This window comes from Choloepus didactylus, chromosome 2, assembly GCF_015220235.1.
Source record: "Choloepus didactylus isolate mChoDid1 chromosome 2, mChoDid1.pri, whole genome shotgun sequence".
Classification (NCBI taxonomy): Eukaryota; Metazoa; Chordata; class Mammalia; order Pilosa; family Megalonychidae; genus Choloepus; species Choloepus didactylus.
The window spans coordinates 213,355,784-213,376,314 of NC_051308.1; the positions used below are offsets into that span (position 1 = coordinate 213,355,784).

Genomic DNA, 20,531 nt, shown 5'->3' on the forward strand with positions numbered 1-20,531 from the left:
CAGTTTACTTATCTGTAAACTGGAAATAATGGCACCCACATTATAGGGCTGTTAGGATTAAATGAAATAATATTTAAAGGACTCGCCCGTTGCCTGGCACTTCTTCGGAACGCCATCCCCATCATTATTTTTGTTGTTGTTAGTAGTCCGGGGGTGGGTCCCTGCAGCCGGCCTCCCCGGCGGTTTCCTGTGGGGGAGCGGACGGCCCCCGCAGGCCTGGCTCCCCTCCTCCCGGTCGCTCCCTCCTCTCCCCTTCCTCTCCCGGCCCTTTTCCTCCCCGCCTCCCCCGCCCGCCCCGCCCCATCCCTCCTCTTTCCTCGGAGGAAACTTTCCGCCCGCTGGTCCATCGGCCCGTGTCCGGCCCGCGCTGCCGCCGCCTGGGAGCCGAGGCGGGCGGGTGGGGCGGCCGGGACCGGACGGGGCGGGAGCGGCCGGGCCCCGAGCATATGTGGCCGCCCGGGACGGACGCCGGAGTCGCTGGGGCCGTGCAGCCGGGAAGCGGGGCGTCGACGGTGAGCGAGCCCGAGCCTCCGGGCCGGTGGGTCCCCGCAGGGGGCTGGATGCGGGGAGGGAGCTGGCCTTGCCCCTCCGGGGACCGCCTGGGAAGTGGGGGAGGCAGCCGCGTCTCTACTCTCCATCCCGCTCCCCGGACGGCGAAACCGGGCCTCTTCTTGAAACTCCGCGAGGGGACGGCCTGCGGCCCTCTCCCCTGACCTCCAGGATGGAGGCGCGGCCTGGCCAGGGGGATGACCCCACCTCCCCCCCAAGACCGGGCCCTGGCCTGCATTTAAGTTAGGGAGCCCCTCGCTCCTGGGTGGAACTCCGGGCTGCTCCTCCAGGGAGAGGCGCTCCCCGGAGGAGCACACAGCTCTGGACTGGGGGGAAGGTCTGACCTTGCCGACCTCGCAGGCTGCCTAGGGAGCTACCTGTCCAGAGCAGTATGGACGCCCCCAAAAGGGACATGGAGTTGCTCAGCAACAGCCTGGCGGCCTACGCACACATCCGCGGTGAGGGCTGGCAGCCAGAGGGGCCCTGGGAGCATGCACCCCTCCCTGCCCCTCTCAGACCCCACCCCACCCCCTCCACGCCGATCACTTACTCCCAGCTTCCCCCACCCTCACTGCCCCCCAGCGCCCGTGCCCATTTTCGAGAAGGAATGACACCCACCCGCCAGGGCTCGGGCATGACCTCCACTCTCTGCCCCATAGCCAACCCCGAAAGCTTTGGCCTCTACTTCGTGCTGGGCATCTGTTTCGGCCTGCTGCTGACCCTGTGCCTCCTAGTCATCAGCATTTCCTGCTCGCCTCGCCCGCGGCCCCGGGGCCCCGCTCCTCGCCGCGACCCCCGCAGCAGCACCCTGGAGCCCGAGGACGACGACGACGACGAGGAAGACACGGTGACGCGGCTGGGCCCCGACGACACGCTGCCGGGACCCGAGCTGTCCCCGGAGCCCGACGGGCCCCTCGGCGTCAACGTCTTCACGTCGGCGGAGGAGCTGGAGCGCGCGCAGCGGCTGGAGGAGCGCGAGCGGATCCTGCGGGAGATCTGGCGCACAGGCCAGCCGGACCTGCTGGGCACTGGCACGCTGGGGCCCAGCCCGTCGGCCGCGGGCACCATGGGCCGCATGCACTATTACTGACCGCCCCGGCTCCCGAGACAGCGCCTTCTGGGTTCAGGACCTGCTGGTGAGCCTGGAGCTGTCCCTGACCTCCGGACTGCCCCCACCCAGGGTGCAATGGAAGCCCCGCTTGCACGGCTCCCATGGTGCTATTGGGCAAGGACCCCCACCTCCTGGGAGGCGGCCTTCCCAGTCCTGCAGAAGTCTGTAGGGGAAGGGTAGGATGTGGGGTTCCCAGGTCCCCACCCCCTCTAGGGGACAGTGAAGAGGTGACATGACCAATGAAAGTTGCGTTCTCAGTGACTCGGTCTCTCCCTTTGTTAGCCCTGCCCCCAGCGGCCTCCAGGACCCTGCCACGCAGGTCGCCCCACGGCCAAGGCCCCACTCCACTGCTTTGCCCTGCTGCAGTCACCTCGGTGCACCCTCCCGACTTCTCTGCACAAACGTTCGCGTTCACTTCACACACACCCTTGCACCCACATTTCACTCACACAGGAGTCTCCACGCTAGCAGCTGCATTCCTTACCCGCAAACGCCTCTGCACACGCCACACCTGTGCCTACAAATGCACAAGGTTCACGCATACATGATAATCGTGCGCGTGCATTCACCCACCAGTCCTCAGGGAACCCTGACTTTGAGCCCCAAGATCCTATGAACCCCAGTGAAACTACATGAGCCTGAGCTGGCTGTGGAGTTTGTGTAGGGGTCGAGGTGCGTTCCTGTGAGTCCCTCAGGGCGGACAGTTGGGGCCAACTGGGAGGGGTCCGGGCTGGCCAGTCCCGCCCTGGCGCACAGCTGGATCCGGGAACACAAGCCCCGAGGGCAGAGGCTGACCCCGCGGGGCCCCTCCTGCCCGGCGCGGGGCTGGCGACAGAAGGAGAAACTGTCCCCCCTCCACCATCCGGTGGATAAAAATAGCCGCGCGCAGGCCTTGGGAACGGTAATGGGAGCCACATGTTGGCCAGATGTGCCCGGGAGAGACCGCCAGGAATGCGGAGGGCCGGGACCGCCCCGCAGGCCCCGCCCCCCGCACGGACCAGGCGCGGCGCGCGCGTACTAGGCGAGTTTACTCTCTCCAGTTTCCCGAAGTCCTGTGCAAGGATGTGGGCGGCCGAAGCCATGTGTCCCTCTAGGTCGGACCGTATTCCTCCCGGGTCCGCCCTCAGTTCGTCTGCGTCTGCGCGTGCATAGACTCCCGATTCGGGGACTCCCGAGTCTTCTGCACCATCTGAACCTAGTAGGGAGAGGTCGTCAGAGGAGGACCAGCCGTCAGCACGCCCCCCGTCCCACCTCCACACACGTGGGGCCCACAGTCCCCCCACCTCCAGCAACAGGCGCTTCTCCCGCTCGTTCCTCAGCTCCTCCCAGATGTTGGTCAGTTTCCTTCTGCAAACACAAGACCCGGCGGTGAGGGGGAGGGGCGTGCAGGCCGAGAGCCCCGCCCCTCTGCTTCCCACACCTGCTCCGCAACCTCCACTCACTCCAGCTGCACCCCCATCAGCTCCAGAGACCTCCTTAGAGACTCCATCTCCTCCTTTAGACTCATTAGGTCGACACTGTCGCCCTTGATTTCTGTGGGATTTTGCGGGGCCAGGGGATGAAGGGAGGGAATCTCTTGGGGATCTGAAGTCGGCTTGTTAGGATGTGGTTTCTTTAGAGTAGGGGCTACCTCTGTGGGAGGTACCTCCTCTTTGGGAGACACCCCCTCTTTCAGCGGCATCTCCTCTTTAGGGGGCACCTCCTTGTTCAGGGTCATCTCCTCTTGTGGGGTAGTCTCACCCTTGGCAGGTGCCTCCTCTTTGAGGGTTGTAGCCTCTGCCTGTGGGTGGGGCTTTTCAACGGAGGACATGGTCTTGGGCTTGGACTTGGGCTCATGCAGGAGGAGGGAGCTGTCCCTCTCATCCAGGAGGTGTTTCATCATGCTCTCTGGGGAGTGAGGCTGGAGCAAGGGCTCCTTTGGTATGTGGCCCTCCTCTTGGGATTGAGCCTCCTTGGCCACAAGGGCCTTGGCCTGCTGCAGAGCTTCCTCTGGGAAGACATGATGGACTTGAGCATTATCTTGAGCAGAGGCCTCTTCAGAGAGCACCTGTTCTGGGGTCAAGACCTTATCTAGTGCGGGGGCCTCATCCCCAGAAGGGGCCATCTTTGAGTAAGGGGCTTCATGCCCAAGTGGGACTTCTGGGACCTTATCCACAGAAGAGACCCTTTCTGGGGCAGGGGACTTGTCAGGAGTTGGGATCTTCTCTGGAGTGCTGACTTCATCCGAGGCCGGGGTCTTCTCTGGGGTGGAGGTCTTGTCCAGACTGGGGGTTTTATTCACAGAAGAGGCCTTCATCAGGCTGCTCTGCTCTTCCTCCTGTGGTGATGGAGGTGGGGTCTCAGCTGAGGGCTGGATACACCGAAGATTCGGGTCCGGTTCCCCTTTTCCTGGGATCCTTTGCCCTTGCACACCAGATCTCGGGGAACCAGACTCTGCCCAATTCCCTTTTCTGCCCCCATCCTCCCTGCCCTGATGCCTCTCACCTGACCGAGTACAGAACGTTGCCGGGGAACCTGGGTTTTGGATCGCTTTCTGCCAGAGTAGCCAGGATTCCCGTTGAGGAAGCTGCCGCTATAGCCTATGAGAGCAGAACCTCAGGGGCCCAGGCCTACTCTGACCCTCAGTCTCCTCCCATCTCTATCCCTCAGCACAACCACCCCACCCTTATCCCCGAGTCTTCCCCCACTGGAGAGAGGCAGCCCTTACCTGAGTCATGGGGGAGGCGCTTCTGACCTTCCCCGCTGGGTGTCCTGGAACATACCTTCATCAGACCCTGGGTGTGGGGGGCATTTATGTTGTACCCTCCCCCCTTTATCCTACCCCCATATCCTACTCCTTACTTGGTTTTGCTGGGCCCATTTGGGGCTGTTGCCAGCTTCTTGAGCATAGGTATGGCTGTTTTGGGCATCTTTTTCGGGTCCTTAATAGGAACTGGGAGGGGAGAGAGAAGTGAGTCAAGTGTTCATTCATTTGTTCATTCATCCAACAGTCACTGGTCCTGCTTGTGCTGTGCACAGGGGACTAGAAACAGGAGATGAATCATATTCTGATCACCTAGTGCCACATGGGCATAGGGAACTGTGGGAGCTCCTTGGAGGGTCCCCTAGCAAGCTGGTGTCAGGGAAGGCTTGGCCGGGGAGAGGGCTCCATATCCTGCCAATTTTACTTCCACACTTATTCTAAGTCCTGTCTCCTTCTTAATGCCCAGGGCTGCTTTTTTCAGGCCTCTTCTCTTCCCTGGACCATGGCAACTGCGTGCTCCCTTCCAATCAACCCTCCCTCAAACTTCTTGGTCTTCTCCATCTAATTTACTCTCTAAAAGATCTCACCCAGTCTTATGGGTTTAAGTATCATTGATAAGCCAAAGACTCCCAAATTTTCATCTCCAGCCACTTCCAGTGGCCTTTAACACCAGACTCACATCCAACTGCCCTTTCAGTATTTCCATTTGGAAAGCTGATTGACATCACACACATGGAACACACCCAAAACCAATCTCTTTCTTCCCCTCCTTCCCCTATGAATTTCTCCTTCCCATTTGTTCCCCAATTTACCCCTTCACCCATTTGCCTGGACAACAAATAAGGAGTCATTTCAGACTCCTTTTATTCCCTAATGCTGCACATCCAAACCATCAGCAAATCCTATCAGCACTAACTTCAAAGTATATCCTGAATCCAAACACTCATCACCACTACTACTACTAAGCACTCTAGAGCAAGCCACCATCATCTTCACCTGGACTATTCACCAGCCTCCAGCTTGGGCTGCAGCTGCACCCACCCTGTCTACAGTATTTCATCCCATAGCAGCCAGGGTGGGCTTACGTTCCACTGGGGAAGCAGACATAAACAAAACAAGTCAAATATGGAGTATGTTGGACAGTTAAGTGCTGCTGAGAAAGGAAGTGTACAGTTTTCCACAGGGTGGTCAGAGAAGGCCACAACGAGAAAGTGGCATCAGAGTGAACACCTGAACGCACTCAGACACTGTGATATTCATGTCCACAGACACACATTATCACACGCAGATACACACAATACACACACAAATCCATTGAAGTGCAGAGGGTAAGAACATGGATTCTACAGCCAGACACCAGCATTACATTTCAGCTCCATTACTTGTAGCTGTGTGAGAACTTGGGCAAGTAACTTCACCTCTTTGTGCCCCATGTCCTCATCAGTAAAACATGGATATTACCAGTACACATGTCGTAGGGTCGCTGTGACATGTGAGTGACTTAATACATGTGAAGTGCCTAGAAGAGTGCCTGGAATATAGTCAAAGTTCAGTAATGCTAATTCCAACTTTTTCTTGCAATATGTGGCTATCTGGGTGCTCTGAAGAACTTTCCCACTAAAGAACAATTTCATCCTATTTAGGACACACTTCTTGAGGCACAGCTAGACCCCAAAAGAGGTAGGGGGTGTGAGGGCAGCACTGCTCTGTGGGATACAGCTGTGGATGTCCCAGACTTTGCCTCCCCGCCTCCTAGGAGGGAGAGCTGAAGTAGTCTCTGGTGGCTGGTACCCTCCAGCTACGAGAAGAAGTAGAAGCAAATCCTGTCTGGAAGAAACCTTCCCCAACTAAGGTCTGCAAGACTCCCACAGATTAAGCTCAAGTAATGACTCACAAAGATCATAAAGCACTCAAGGAGGCAGGCCACTGACAGAGGGTGTCAGCGGATACGAAACCCAGCAAATATCAGAATTGTCAGAGACAGAACGTGGCACAGCAGTGTAAAACATACTTGAAGAAATAAAAGAGGCAACCAAAGGACCATTAGGAATAAACAGGCAGACTTGGAAAAAGCAAAAGACAAGTTGAAGTGCTAGAAATAAAAAATAGTGTTGATCAGATTGGAATCCTTTGAGTGTTTCCATGGAGATGTGACTCAATCAAGTGTGAGTGAAACATCTGATTGGGTAATTTCCATGGAGGTGTTACCCCGCCCATTCAGGGCAGATCTGAATTAAATCACTGAAGCCATATAAACGAGCTGACAAACAGAAGGAGCTCAGAGCAGCTGTGAGTGAGAGACAATTAGTGACCTGAAAGCATAGTGAGACAAGGAGTAAAACATTTGATAACAATGTTGAGAGAAATGGATAACAGACAACTCTTGGCTGTAGCTGGGTGAAGTGGTAGGCAAATCCTCTCCCCAAAATACAACCATGTAGCTGGACAAAACTGATGAAACAACTGTTTCAGAGCTCTGGAAACTGCCCAAAGGCGTACAATAATCTGGGAAGTGTTTATGCTTGATAGTGTTCTTACCTAGGGCTGTCCCCATCCCTCCCTCCAGCTTGGTTTATACAGATGTTCTGCCAGGGTGAGGCAGGTTGTGAGGAGCAGCAGTTTTGCTGCCATGGTTGAAGGGAGTGGTGGTGATGTCCACATCCATATGCACTACACGGAGGTGACCTTGGCAGCAGATGGGTAAGACAAACTGCTCTGCTAGCCTGAGGTTGCAGTCTGGTTGGGACAAGCATATTACCGGCTGAGGCTGTGGGCCTGGGCAGCAGAGACCAGAGAATCCAAGCTATCCACACATTCCTAGCCAACCCTGAGGTCGCCTGCATGCTCAGTAGATATGTAAAAGGCCAAGACAAAGGAAAAACCAGGGAAGACTTGAAAATGTCCTGAAATTTAAATGTGCCCCCTAACACACACAGATCAATTAGCAGAGGATGGAAGTCTTCCTTACCCAATGTGTCTAAGCACACACAACCTCTGTCCTATTATTGGCTCAGCAATAAGCTACGCAGACAAGGTTGACCCCTAAGAAGTCATGCTTTTAAAAAAATATCAAACTGAGTGTGCTGGTTTGGATGTATTATGGCCCCCAAAATGCCATTATCTTTGATGCAATCTTGTGGAGGCAGACATATTAGTGTTGATTAGATTGGAATCCTTTGAGTGTTTCCATGGAGATGTGACTCAATCAAGTGTGAGCGAAACATATGATTGGGTAATTTCCATGGAGGTGTTACCCCACCCATTCAGGGCAGGTCTGAATTAAATCACTGGAGCCATATAAACGAGCTAACAAACTGAAGGAGCTCAGAGCAGCTGTGAGTGACATTTTGGAGAGCAACTGAGAGTGACATCTTGAAGAGGAGCTGCACCTAAGAGAGGACAAAATCCCCCAAGAGCAACATTTTGGAGAATGCCATTTTGAAACGCAATCTGGGAGCAACAGATGCCAGCGACGTGCCTTCCCAGCTAACAGAGGTTTTCTGGACGCCAATGGCCATCCTTCAGGGAAGGTACCCTGTTATTGAGGCCTTATCTTGGACATTTTATGGCCTTAAGACTGTAACTTTGTAACCAAATAAATCCCCTTTATAAAAGCCAAGCCATTTCTGCTGTTTTGCAAAACGGCAGCATTAGCAAACTGCAACACTGAGCAACCACATCAGCAGCTACACACCACAGGAAATACAGATATAACAAATTTAGACCAGGCAAGTTACTAAACAAAGAAGCAAAGAAACAAAAGCAGCAAACACCACAACTTTCAGGGAGAAGTCATAATCCAGAGAAGTTCTCTAAAATGTCCAGTTTTCAACCAAAAAAATTGAGACATGCAAAGTACGATTCATTTCCAGGGGGAAAAGGGTCAACAGAAGGTATTGCTGAGTGTCCATAGATGTTGGATTTATTCAAAGAACTATTATAAATATGTAAAAAAAAAAAAAGAAAAAAAAAAGGAAACCATGTTTAAAGAATTAAAGTATGATAACAATGAATCAACAAATAGAGAACCTCAATAAGAAATGAACCAAATGGAAGTTCTGGAGTTGAAAAATGATAACTGACAAGAATAATTCACTGGAGGGGCTCAAGAACAGATTTGAGATGACAGAAGAAAGAATCAGTGCACTTGAAGATAGATCATTAAAAATTATCCAATATGAAGAACATGGAGAAAAAAAGAAAAATGCAGAGCCTCAGAGACCTGTGGGACAGCATTATCATATCAACATAAGTGTAACGAGTTCCAGAAGGAGAGGAGAGAGTGAAAGGAGCAAAATATTTATGAAGAATGACCCAAAACTTCCAGATTTGTTGAAAACCATTAGTCTATACATCCAAGAGCTAAAACAAACAAAATATCCAGTAGGATAAATAGATTGAAATCTATACCTAGACACATCACAATCAAAGGGTTGAAAAGCCAAGACAAAGATAAAATATATCCTGAAAGTAGCAAGCTACTACCAAGGACAAGGGAACATTTATACATTTAATGGCTGACTTCTCATCAGAAATAATGGAGGACAGAAGGCAGTGCAGTGGCATATTCAAAGTGCTATAAGAAAAAAACCTGTCAACCAAGAATATTAGAAACTAGATAGCAAAACTATCGTTTAAAAATAAAGACAAACAAAAAGATTACAAGATAAACAAAGACTGAGGGAATTTGTTTGCATAAATACCAAAGGAATTATTGGGCTGAAAGGAAATGACAACAGACAAAAACTTGAATCCAGGGGAAGAAATGAAGAGTACCAGAAATGGTAAATAAATGGGTTAATAGAAAAGATGCTGTTTTTTCTCTCATTTCTTCTCTTAACCTTTTTAAAATATATAATCTTCCATAAAGAAATATTTATAACACTGTATTGCTGGGTTTGTAACACGTAAACAGATGTGATATATATGACAATAGTAGCACCAAGAAGGGGGAAGGATTGGAGCTGTTAACAGTATAATTTCTATATTTTACTGGAGTTAACTAAGTATAAATCTGAAGTAGAGTGTGATAAATTAAGATATTTTTTAAACCTTAGAGAAACCCCTAGGAAAAAAAAAAACTAAAAAAACTCACAGAGAAATTAAAATGGTTCACTTAAAATCTTTAACACAGTAGAGTAAAGGAGGAAGAGAAGAACAAAAAAGGCAGGGGACATATAGAAAGCAAAGAGCAAAATGGCAAGTGGAAATTCCACTAACAACCATTATATTAAATGTGAATGGTCTAACAAAAAGCCATATATATTGTATGATTCCTCTGATATGAAATGTAGACAAATTTATAGAGACAGAAAATAGAACAGTGGCTGCCTAGGGCTGGTGGGGAGGAGGAGAATAGGGGTTGATGGCTAAAGGACATGGGCCTTCTTTTTGGGGTAATGAAAATGTTTAAAATGGTGATGTTGGTTGAACAATTCTGTGGACATAATAAAAATCAATGAACTGTACAATTTAAATGAGTGAACTGTATGGTATGTGAATTATATTTCAATAAAACTGTTATAAAAGCAAAATAAAACAAGTGGCAGGTCAGATTTGTTCCATGGGTCACGGTTTGTTGGTTTCTGGTCTAAACACCCCACCCCAATCAAAATACAGATTGTTGGCTGAATTAAAATACAAGACCAAAATATATGTCTTGAATAAGAGATTCAAAGATGCAAATAGGTTGAGAGTAAAAGCCTGGAGAAAGAAATACCATGCAAATAGTAACCATAAGAGAGCTGGAGTGGCTACACTAATATAAGAAAAAACAAACAAACTTTAAAACACAAAAGTACTAGAGACAAAGGACAGGTCAGAATGATAAACAGGTCAATACAAGAGGAAGATATAACAACTATAAATGGATAAATGCCTCACAACAAAGCCTCAAAATATATGAAGCAAACATCGACAGAACTGAAAAGAGAAAAAGACAATTCAAAAATAATAATTGGAGATTTTGTTCAAGAGGAAGATTAAAATTTTAAATTTAGCCTTGTTCAGGAACAGCCACTAAAACAATAAAAATAAAGTGTACAAATTCCAAATCAATGAAAAAGTGAGATAAGAAAAAAAGGAAAGGAGAAAAGAACCACTGTAAAATAATTACATTTAATATAAACAGTCTAAACTCCCCAATTGAAAGACAAAGTTTGACAGATTGTATTTAAAAAAAAAAAGATTTTTAAAAAGTATTTGAATATAGAAACAAGTCTGGCGACACTGAACAAATAAAAAGGGAGGAAAAGTAAACAACACTAGAAATGAAAAAGGGGATGTAACTGCATGTACAGCTAAGATTTAAAAGGTTGTAAGAGAATACTATGAACAATTTTACACAAATTTTAAAATTTAGATGAAATGGATAATTAAAAATACATACAAAAGGACAAATATTGTATGATTTCCATTTATAAGAAATACCTAGAACAAGCAAATTCATAGGGACACAAAGTAGATTAGAAGTTATCAGGCGCCAGGCGTAGCAGGAAGGGGAAGTTATGGTTAATAAAGAAATTTTGTTTGGGGTGATGAAGAAGTTTTGATAATGGATGGTAGTGCAGCATTGTAAAGATAACTAATATCACTGAATTGTACACTTAAAAAGTGATAAAATGGTAACTATTATGTTATAAAAGTTATATGTTACCACAATAAAATTTAAGTATCTACCTAGCTATCTTGCCAAAACCAATTCAAAAACAGAATGATTCCCACTGTGTATAAGATGTACCAGAGAAGTGAAAACAGAATGAACATACTTAACCCATTTATGAGGTCAGTATAATCTTGATAACCAGATGATGACAGTAAAAATAAATGTAAAAATCTTCAGAAAATAAAAATTGGGAAAATGATTCCAACATATTTGAAAAGATAATAAACTATAACTAAATTGAATTTATCCCAGGAATGTAAGGTGGATCACTAACAGAAAATTCTACAAATGTCAGTCATCACATTAACAGATTAGAGAAAGCCCATATAACCATTTCTAAAGATTCAGATAAACAACTTGAGAAAATTCAACATCCATTCTTGATTAAAAACTTTAAGTAAACTAGGAAATAGAAAGGAACTTCTTTAGCCTAACGAAAAGATAACTATAAAAGACCTAAGCAAACATCCTTGTTAAAGGATGATAGAATTCCATTTTAAAATCAGGAACCTGATGATGAAGCTCATCATCATTGCTTCTATTCAATATTATATTGGAGATCCTAGCCCGTATAGTAAAACAAGAAAATGAACACAAAAGACTTAAGGATTAAAAAGGGTGAAGCAAAATTGTCATTATTCATAGAACACATGACTGTCTTCATAGAAAACTTTTAAGAACCTACAGATAAATTATTGAAAATAATAAGAGTTTAGCACCATGGCCAGCTAAATGATCAATATACAAAAATCAGTATTTTCACACACCAGCAATAAACAGAATAATATCTAATGTTTAAAAAGACACTATTTACAAGAGCAGTAAAAATTCTGAGATACTTGGGAACAAATCTAATAAAAGTCGTGTGAAACTTACTTGCAGAAAACAATAGAACTTGCATTGAAAAACCTTAAAGAGAGATAAACCATGTTCATGGAAAGCAAGACTCAATATTGAAAAGATGTTAATTCTCCCCAAATTGATCTATCAATTAAACGCAAGCTGACTGAAATTGCAACTGGATTTCTCATGGAAGTTTGTAAGATGATTCCAAAATTTTATGGGAGGGTGAGGAGAAGATGGTGGTACAGAGAGAAGTGGAAGCTAGTTAGTCTCCCTGGAACAACTAATAAACAACCAGGAACAACTAGTAAATAATCTGGAATAACTGCAATAACTGCTGGAGGACAAAAGCAACTGTCCACACATCATACACCAGCCTGGATTGGGAGGAATGCCTGAGCTCACAGCATAAAATCTCTAAGTAAAAACTGCAGACCTGAGCCGACAGCCCCTCCCCCACGGCAGCCCAAACTGCAAAGCCTCACTCTGCTAGAGAGCAGCACTTTCTGTACAAGCAAACATACCTCAGCCCAGCTCCAACTGAGGTTTTAATTAACAAATGTTGACTGCTCAATACAAGCTACGAATCCCCAAAAAGCAGAGGCTTTTGGTGACGACTGACCTTGGAGAGCCAGAAGACCTCTCTGGGAGGGAGGGGAAGCCCAGAGGACTGGGTGCTGTCTCTGGCCAACAGGTGAAACTGAGGGTGGCTGTGGACTGGCCCTGAAGGGGGACTTTCTCTCCCTTTTTTTGGCTCAGAGGGGAAAGCCTCAGCCATTTTCAGTTCCCAGTGCTGTAACCCAGACAAGGGTGGAGATAGCAGAGGCAGAGAGACTATTCAAATGCAAATGATATCTCCCCAGGGGGTGTATTTTCCCTAAAGGGAAAGAGGTGGTGCCAAGCTCTACTACCTGCCTTCCATTCAGAACCCAGAGCCTGGGGGAAAACAGCCATGGACCACACCTCCTTATACCAATCTGGAGTGACAGGCTGACAGGTGCCACTTGCTGGGCAGAAAAGCACAGTGACTTGAGGCCTCACAGGGTGTACCAATATTCTAAGACACACCCTCAGGGAGATGTGATACTTTTGCCTCCTTCTGAGACCTGAGCCCGTTCTGGTCTGGGAAAACCTGATTGGGGTAACCAAGGAAACCAGATGCCTAGACAACAGAAAATTACAACCTACACTAAGAAAAATGAAGTTATGGCCCAGTCGAAGGAACAAACTTACACTTCAACTGAGATACAGGAATTGAAACAACTAATGCTAAATCAATTCGAAAAGCTTAGGGAAGATACAGCAAAAGAGATGACGGGTATAATGAAAACACTGGGCATACATAAGGTAGAAATTGAAAGTTCAAAAAAACAACTGGCAGAATCTATGAAAATGAAAGGCACAACACAAGAGATGAAGACACAATGGAGACATACAACAGCAGATCTCAAGAGGCAGAATAAAACACTCAGGAACTGGAGAGCAAGACACCTGAAAGCCTACACAAAAAAGAAAAGATAGGGAAAAGAATGGAAAAATATTAGCAATGTCTCCAGGAACTGAATGACAACACTAAACACAAATGTACATGTCATTGATGTCCCAGAAGAAGAGAAGGGACAAAGGGCAGAAGCAATAATAGAGGAAACAATCAATGAAAATGTCCCATCTCTTATGAAAGACATAAAATTACAGATCCAAGAAGCACAGTGTACCCCAAACAGAATAGATCTGAATAGGCTACACCAAGACACTTAATAATCAGGTTATCAAATGTCAAAGATAAAAAGAGAATCCTGACAGCAGCAAGAGAAAAGTGATCCATCACATACAAAGGAAGCTTGATAAGACCATGTGCAGATTTCTCAATAGAAACCATGGAGGCAAGAAGGAAGTGGGGTGATATATTTAAGATACTGAAAGAGGAAAACCAACAACCAAGAATCCTATATCTGGCAAAACTGTCCTTCAAATATGAGGCAGAGCTTAAAATATTCTCTGACAGACAATGACAGAGTTCGTGAACAACATAACCTGCTCTACAGAAAACACTAATGGGAGTACTACAGACAGAAAGGAAAAGACAGGAGTGAGAGGTTTGGAACAAAAATTTGGGAGATAGTAGCACAGCAATGTAAGTACACTGAACAAAGATGACTGTGAGTATGGTTGAAAGAGGAAGGTTAAGAGCATATGAGACACCAGAATGAAAGAGGAAAGATAAAGACTGGGACTGTATAACTCAGTGAAACCTAGGGTGCTCAATGATTGTGATAAAAGGTACAAATGTGTTTTTACACGAGGGAGGAAAAAATGAATGTCAACATTGCAAGGTGTTAAAAATAGGGTAGGATTGGGGGAAAATACAATCAATGCAAACTAGAGACTGTAATTAACAGAAACATTGTATTATGCTTCTTTCAATGCAACATATATAGCAACAAAGACAATATACCAAAGCTAAATGCATATGGGGGGGGACATAGGGGAGGGGTATGGGACTCTTGGCACTGGGGATGTTGTCTGACTCTTTATTCTATGCTGGTTTAATGTTATCTTTCCTTTTACCGCTTCCTAGCTGTCATGTTTTGTTTTGTTTTGTTTTCCCTCTTTCTTTTTTTCCTTTTGTCTCTCTACCTTCTTTGACTCTTCGTCCTTCTTTGTGGAAGAAATGGAGATGTCGTTATACAGATAGTGGTGATAGTGGTGAATACATAAATACCTGACTGTACAGGGAACCATCAATTGTTTACTTAGGACGGAACGTATGGTGTGTGAACAAAACCATCTTAGAAAAAAATGTGTTGGTGAAGAAATCTTGAGGGCACTATATTGAGTGAAATAAGACATATAAGGACAAATGTTGCAAGGTCTCACTGATATGAACTAGTTATAATATGTAAACTCATACACATGAAATGTAAGTTACCAGGATGTAGAACAGGGCTAAAGAATGAGGAGCAGTTGCTTATTATGAGCAGAATGTTCAATTAGGGTGAACTTAAACGTTTTGAAGTGAACAGAGGTGATGGTAGCATGTTGTGAGGATAACTAACAGTGCTGAATGGTGTGTGAAGGTGGTGGAAAGGGTAAGCTCAGAGTCACATATGTCACCAGAAGGAAAAGTGGAAGGTTAAAAGATGGGAATGTATAAAACAGTGAATCTTGTGGTGGACAATGTCCGTGATTAACTGTACAAATATGAGAAATCTTTCTCATGAACTAGAGCAAATGTATGACACTATAACTAGAAGTTAATAATTGAGGGGCATATAGGAAAAAATATATACCTATTGCAACTATATACTCCAGTTAGTAGTATTTTAACATTCTTTCATCAACAGTAACAAATGTACTACCAAAACTATGAATCAATAATGGAGGGGAGGTGGTTAGGGGTATGGGAGGATTTGAGTTTCCTTCTTTTCTCTTTATTTCTTTTCTGGAGTAATGAAAATGTTCTAAAAATTGAAAAAAAAATTAACTGTGGTGACGGATGAACAGCTGTATGATGGTACCGTGGGTAACTGATTGTACACTTTGGATCTTTGGATAATTGTATGGTTTGTGAACAATCTCAATAAAATTTTAAATGAAAAAAAATTTATAGGAGAGCAAAGGTCAAAAAATAGTGAAAGCCACTCTTAAAGAACAAGGTGGGAGGGCACGCCCTATCAAATATCAAGATTTATTATAAAACTATAGCAATTATGAGAATGTATTAATGATGCTGAAATAGACAAATTTATCAATGATCTGGAAGGCCCAGAAACAGACCCCCAAACACATGAATTTTACATATGACACACATCATCACAGACAGGTGGGGAAAGGTGCGGTTATTCAATAAATGATGCTGGGACAACCAGTTGTCTATGGAAAAAGGTATAATTGGCTCATTCCTTAAAATCAATTCTACATGGATAAAAGCCCTTAAATATGAAAAGCAATACTTCAAAAGTTTTAAAGAAATATAAATAACTGTCTTTCTGAACTCAGAGTAGGGAAACAAACAAAAAATCCTAATCACTAAAGACTGACATGTCCGCATTAAAATGAAGAATATCTCTTCATCAAAGAACATCATTTAAAAACAAAGACAAGCCAAACTTTGAGAAAATATTTGCAGCAGGTATAACTCATAAAGGTTTAGATTACTCACAATGTCTGAACTCCTAATAAATATTTAGTAATCAAAGAAATGCAAATTAGGTCCATAATGAGATGTCTTTTTAGTACCTACTAGATTCACAAAAATAATGAAATCTGATAAGATCAAATGTTAAAGAGGATGTAGACCAACAGGACTGCTAATACACCGATGATAGAGTATTAAAGTGTACAGTCACTTTGGAAACAAATTTGACTATCTCATAAAAGTTGAACACTCACATTTCCTGTGCTCTAGCAGTGCCACTCCTAGGATTAGACCCTAGAGAAACTAATTACACCTGCATGAACAAAAAACATGCAAATGAATGCCCACGGTAGCACTATTTGTAGTAGAAAAAAGGAAAAACAACTAAAATGTCCAACAATGAAAGGAAACTGGACACATAAATTGGCATACTCCCTTCAAGGAATTTATATACAGAGAAATACATGAACTACATCTACACACAACAACATGGATGAATCTTAGATCCACACAGCTGATAGAAGAAAGCAAGTCCCACACTGTACACAGTATGATACCATTTGTATAAAGTTCAAAACAAGCACACGCACAAAAAAAGTGGTACATTGTTTAGGCACATACATATGTAAGAAAACTCAGAAACTCAAGAGAATTATAAACACAAAATTTGGGAGAGTGGTTACTTTTGGGGTAAGGGAAGTAAGCGAATGGGAAAGAGGAGCAACACACAACTATTGGCCCTGTTCTAGTTCTTGGGTTTGGATGGTGGACTATGAGTGCTTGTCACCATACTTTATAACACACATTATATATGTTTTTGGCATGTGCCAAATATTATGTTAAAAGATAAATGGCACATGAACACATATATAGAGCTAAGCACTGATCTAAGATCATGTGCACAGACTCATAGAGTCATACATTTCCTCACCAAATGAAATAAACACATCCACCCTGACAGCCACCTTCTCAAGACACATTAACACAATGACACATACAAACTGGCATATTCCTACACATTGACCCACATAAATTCCTACCAGGCCCCTGACCCACAGGGGAGGGAGCACATAAGAGGGTGACAGTGTATTGCACAGTGGGGGAACTACAGGAATTTATGGGCAACTCGACTGGGGAGCCTCCCAGAAGCATCCCCCAATCCCAGGCTTTCTGGGCACCCACCTGATTCCCGAGATACCATTTTCCGTGGAATCAGCTTCTTGATCTGTGCAAAAAAGAAGCATCAGAATCTGAAGGGGAGCCCTCACACTTGCAAGTCTACCCTCATTTAGGGGTGACCCTCCAGATGGGGCCAGGAAGCACCATAACCTGTTTCCAGGGAGTCCTATGCCCCTCCAGCTGTGTCCAATAAGCCACAAACCCTCCAACTTTGTCCAAAATAGCCTACCCCTGCCACCTGAGTGTCTGGTTCTGGCTCTGTACTCACTGGGGGTGGTGGGAGCACAAAGTTGTCTGGAAAAACTCCTCTTCTGCCTTGAGACTCTCCTTCCCACCAACCCTTATCCTCTGTGGTCTAAGAGACAAAGATGAGGTTGGGGAGGTGAGTTGGGTCCCCCAAGCCCCTCTCCTCCTGAGTCCCATCCATTCTCAGCACCCCCTCTCCTGCCCTTTTCCTTTCACACCTTCCTCAGTACTTTCACCTCATCCCCCCTTCGCAGCGCCAACTCGTCCGGGGCCTCCGGCTGGTAGTCAAACAGGACCCTGTAGGTCTCAGGGCGGGAGACTGAAAGGAGGTCAATCCACTAAAGCCAACCCGCCCCTGACCCATCAGCCACTCCCTCTCCCATCAGCCTAGTTCGTTTTCCCCTTCCTCAAGTCGGTGTGGCTTGGGGGAGGGCACCAGGGAACCCTTAGAGTGGGTGCTCACCTGTTCGCAGGTAGTCTGGAGGGCTATCATAGGTCAAGCTGCTCAGCTAGTGAGGGAAGGTCAGGGAGAACAAGCTGAGCTTCTAACCACACTAAGGGGAACTCAGCACCTCTACAGCCACCCCTCCCCAGTTTACCTTGGGAGGCCGCTGGGGACCAGAGATGACCGAAGGCACATCTAGGTTACCAAGGCCTGGCAGGGGAGAGTGAAGTTAGGGGAGATTGCTAGTTCACAGGCTGGATTATGGGAGAGGGTCAAACGGGGGGAGGGAGGGTCACTGGAGATTGCAGAATCTGGTCACAGGGGTTCACGGGGTCACAGGATCGAGGTCTCACTTGGGGGCCCACTGTCCAGCAACTCCACAAAGTTGGATGGGAAGGCTCCCAGCTGCCCGTTCTTCTTCCCCAGCCACCATCCGTCCTCAATCTGGGGAGGGGAGGAGGACGCAGGGCATCTGGTTCTGCCCCAAGGATCTCTAAAAATCCGACACCCCTGGTTCTGCCATTCTGCCCGAGCACCCCCCACTTGCTCCCTTATTTCCCCATCTCTCACCTCTCACCATTCGCACCCATCATCCCGCACTTGCTCCATTATCTCTCAATACCTCTCATCACCTCGTCTCCTCACCTCCTTTATCACTTCCACCATCTCCCCAGCTTGAAGCTTCAGCTCGTCCGCCTGCTCTGGGCTGTAGTTGAAGTTCACTTTGCACCATCTTTGGGCAGCCCGAGGTTTGGAGGGGTGACCTGAGGTCGGACGAGAATGTGGCAGCCTCAGCCGGTTGCCGGTCCGCTAAGCTGGGAAGAGGCGGACAGCGAGCGTGTTCCTGAGCACCTCCAGGCTCCGCCCCGTGACAGAGCATTGTACTCAGGAGCCAATCACAGACCAGAGACCCTCCACGAGGCCCCGCCCAGAGCCACGCCCGGTCACTGCGAGGAGGGGGCGGCCTCGGCTGCGTCGGCTCTGCGTGCACACCCGTTGGCCCCCGCGCTCACCTCTGCGGCGCGCATAGCGCGGTCTCCGCGCCTTCCCGGCGCCTCGCAGGTTCTCGGGAATTTCCTGGGAAAGGGGGCACGGGAAAGGGGAGGCGCTCAGCTCCCAAGCGGCGTGCGCTGGGGCCCCCGGCCTGCCTCCGACCCGGCCTCACCTGCACCAGGCACTCGGGGAAAAGGCCACAACGGCCCCCCCGTTCTCCGCGCAGCCAGCCCCGGGCTGGGCCCGCGCGTACTTCCCGGACTACGTCCCCGCACGCCAGGCTCAGCTCGTCCTCCTTCTGGGCGCGGTATCCGGCCAAGGCCAGGACCTCTACGGGCAGAGGGCGCGGCTCAGCAAGGCCTAGCTGGGGCACACTGGCTAGGGCGCGTCCTCAGGCGAGTCCCGGGTTCCAGGTAGAGGGCGGCGAGAAAGTGTGATAGTGGGACTTTTGTTACCATATCCACACGGTTGCACAGAGGAGCCACCCAAACCCCCTTGCACATACCCATGGTTTCCGGGGTACCCTCCAGAGCCTGGCAGAGTAGGGCGGTACGGCTCCGCCGGCGGCCGAATACTGGACCCGGTTAGGGTGGAGCAGAGTGCGCGGTTTTGAAGGAGGTGGGGACACTAGAGATAGGTCCAGTTCCGGGCGCTGGGAGTGGGCGGCCTGGCTCAACTGGTTCGGCTCCCACGTCAAGGGTGAGGAGTACAGGCAGGGTCTTCGGCTATGCTAAGATCAACTTCCATACTCTTCCCTGCCCAGTGTTGCTACTTTCCCGCTTCTCCCAGTTTTGGCCCCCAAACTCCCACCCACGGGCCTTCCCTGGCCCACCCTCCTGTTTCCCAGTTCGCAAGCTCTTAGCTGCAGAAGAGGCAGGGAGAGGCATATTAACAGGGTGGGGCCCCCAGAGGCAGCAACAGCTCAAACTAAGGCCCTGGGTGGAGACAGCAGCTGCTTGCTTGGTAAGCGGAAAGCTATTGGTGGTAAACTTCAAATCTCGCTGTTCTGCAAGGTGTATCCCCCTCCACACTGAAGAGAAAGGAGAGCAAAGGATCCCGTTTCGGGATCTCCAGGTCATAGTGTGGTTTCACAAAAATACCTCCCCAGCGGATTCTCCTTGGGGGGAAGTCAGAACAAGGAACTTCACAGAGTTTTACGAGACGCCTGCTCAGCCAAACGCAGAGCTGGCAATGATCTGATTTCCGGCCCACCTGGGGCCTGGTCCATGCAGGCTAGGCTTCCAAGGTAATCCTCCAGCTCAGTGATTTCCTCTACAGAGGGCTGAGCCATGTTATCCACCACCACTTGCCCCCTACCCCATCACTGAGGAAGCCAAAATTCTTGCCCATGATGCCACAGTGAAAAAATCTGGTTCTCCAGGGTTGCCCAAGGCACTGGATTCAGCAAAACAATGGGGGGTGGGAACAAGAAGTTAGTGGCTCAAAAAGAGATGGCCAAGGCTCCTCCCAGCCAGCAGGTGAGTGCAAGGCATGGAAGGATGGGGCTGAGTAAGTCTTGGCTCAGGCCCCACAGACACTTTCTTTCAGGTTCCCCGAAGCTGCTGTGGGGAAATACCACCATCACCAACACACACACAGGGTGACAATGACCAGAACCCA

The 20,531-nt window shown here is 47.5% G+C and overlaps 2 protein-coding genes across 4 annotated transcripts; one reads left to right on the plus strand and one right to left on the minus strand.

The window, feature by feature from the left end:
* The first annotated feature begins 326 nt into the window (after positions 1–326).
* Positions 327–1,921, plus strand: EVA1B (eva-1 homolog B). The gene is made up of 3 exons (XM_037827714.1): positions 327–512; positions 910–1,007; positions 1,209–1,921. The coding sequence occupies exons 2-3, from the start codon at positions 941–943 to the stop codon at positions 1,637–1,639; spliced, it is 498 nt and encodes a 165-aa protein (XP_037683642.1). The 5' UTR covers positions 327–512; positions 910–940; the 3' UTR covers positions 1,640–1,921.
* Positions 1,922–2,671: 750 nt separating this feature from the next.
* Positions 2,672–19,540, minus strand: SH3D21 (SH3 domain containing 21). 3 transcript variants are annotated; one of them, XM_037827711.1, is made up of 16 exons: positions 19,417–19,540; positions 19,084–19,241; positions 18,932–18,995; positions 18,564–18,682; positions 18,272–18,362; positions 18,073–18,128; positions 17,937–17,982; positions 17,692–17,792; positions 17,496–17,582; positions 17,231–17,273; positions 4,502–4,592; positions 4,368–4,411; positions 4,145–4,239; positions 3,103–3,977; positions 2,944–3,007; positions 2,672–2,855 (listed from the first exon to the last, which is right to left on the minus strand). In XM_037827711.1, the coding sequence occupies exons 1-16, from the start codon at positions 19,418–19,420 to the stop codon at positions 2,784–2,786; spliced, it is 2,010 nt and encodes a 669-aa protein (XP_037683639.1). In that variant the 5' UTR covers positions 19,421–19,540; the 3' UTR covers positions 2,672–2,783. The 3 variants fall into 3 exon arrangements, with proteins under 3 accessions (XP_037683639.1, XP_037683641.1, XP_037683640.1); XM_037827713.1 differs by lacking the exons at positions 17,692–17,792; positions 17,937–17,982; positions 18,073–18,128; positions 18,272–18,362; XM_037827712.1 differs by lacking the exons at positions 18,272–18,362; positions 18,932–18,995; positions 19,084–19,241; positions 19,417–19,540 and having other exon boundaries at positions 18,564–18,878.
* Positions 19,541–20,531: the final 991 nt, after the last annotated feature.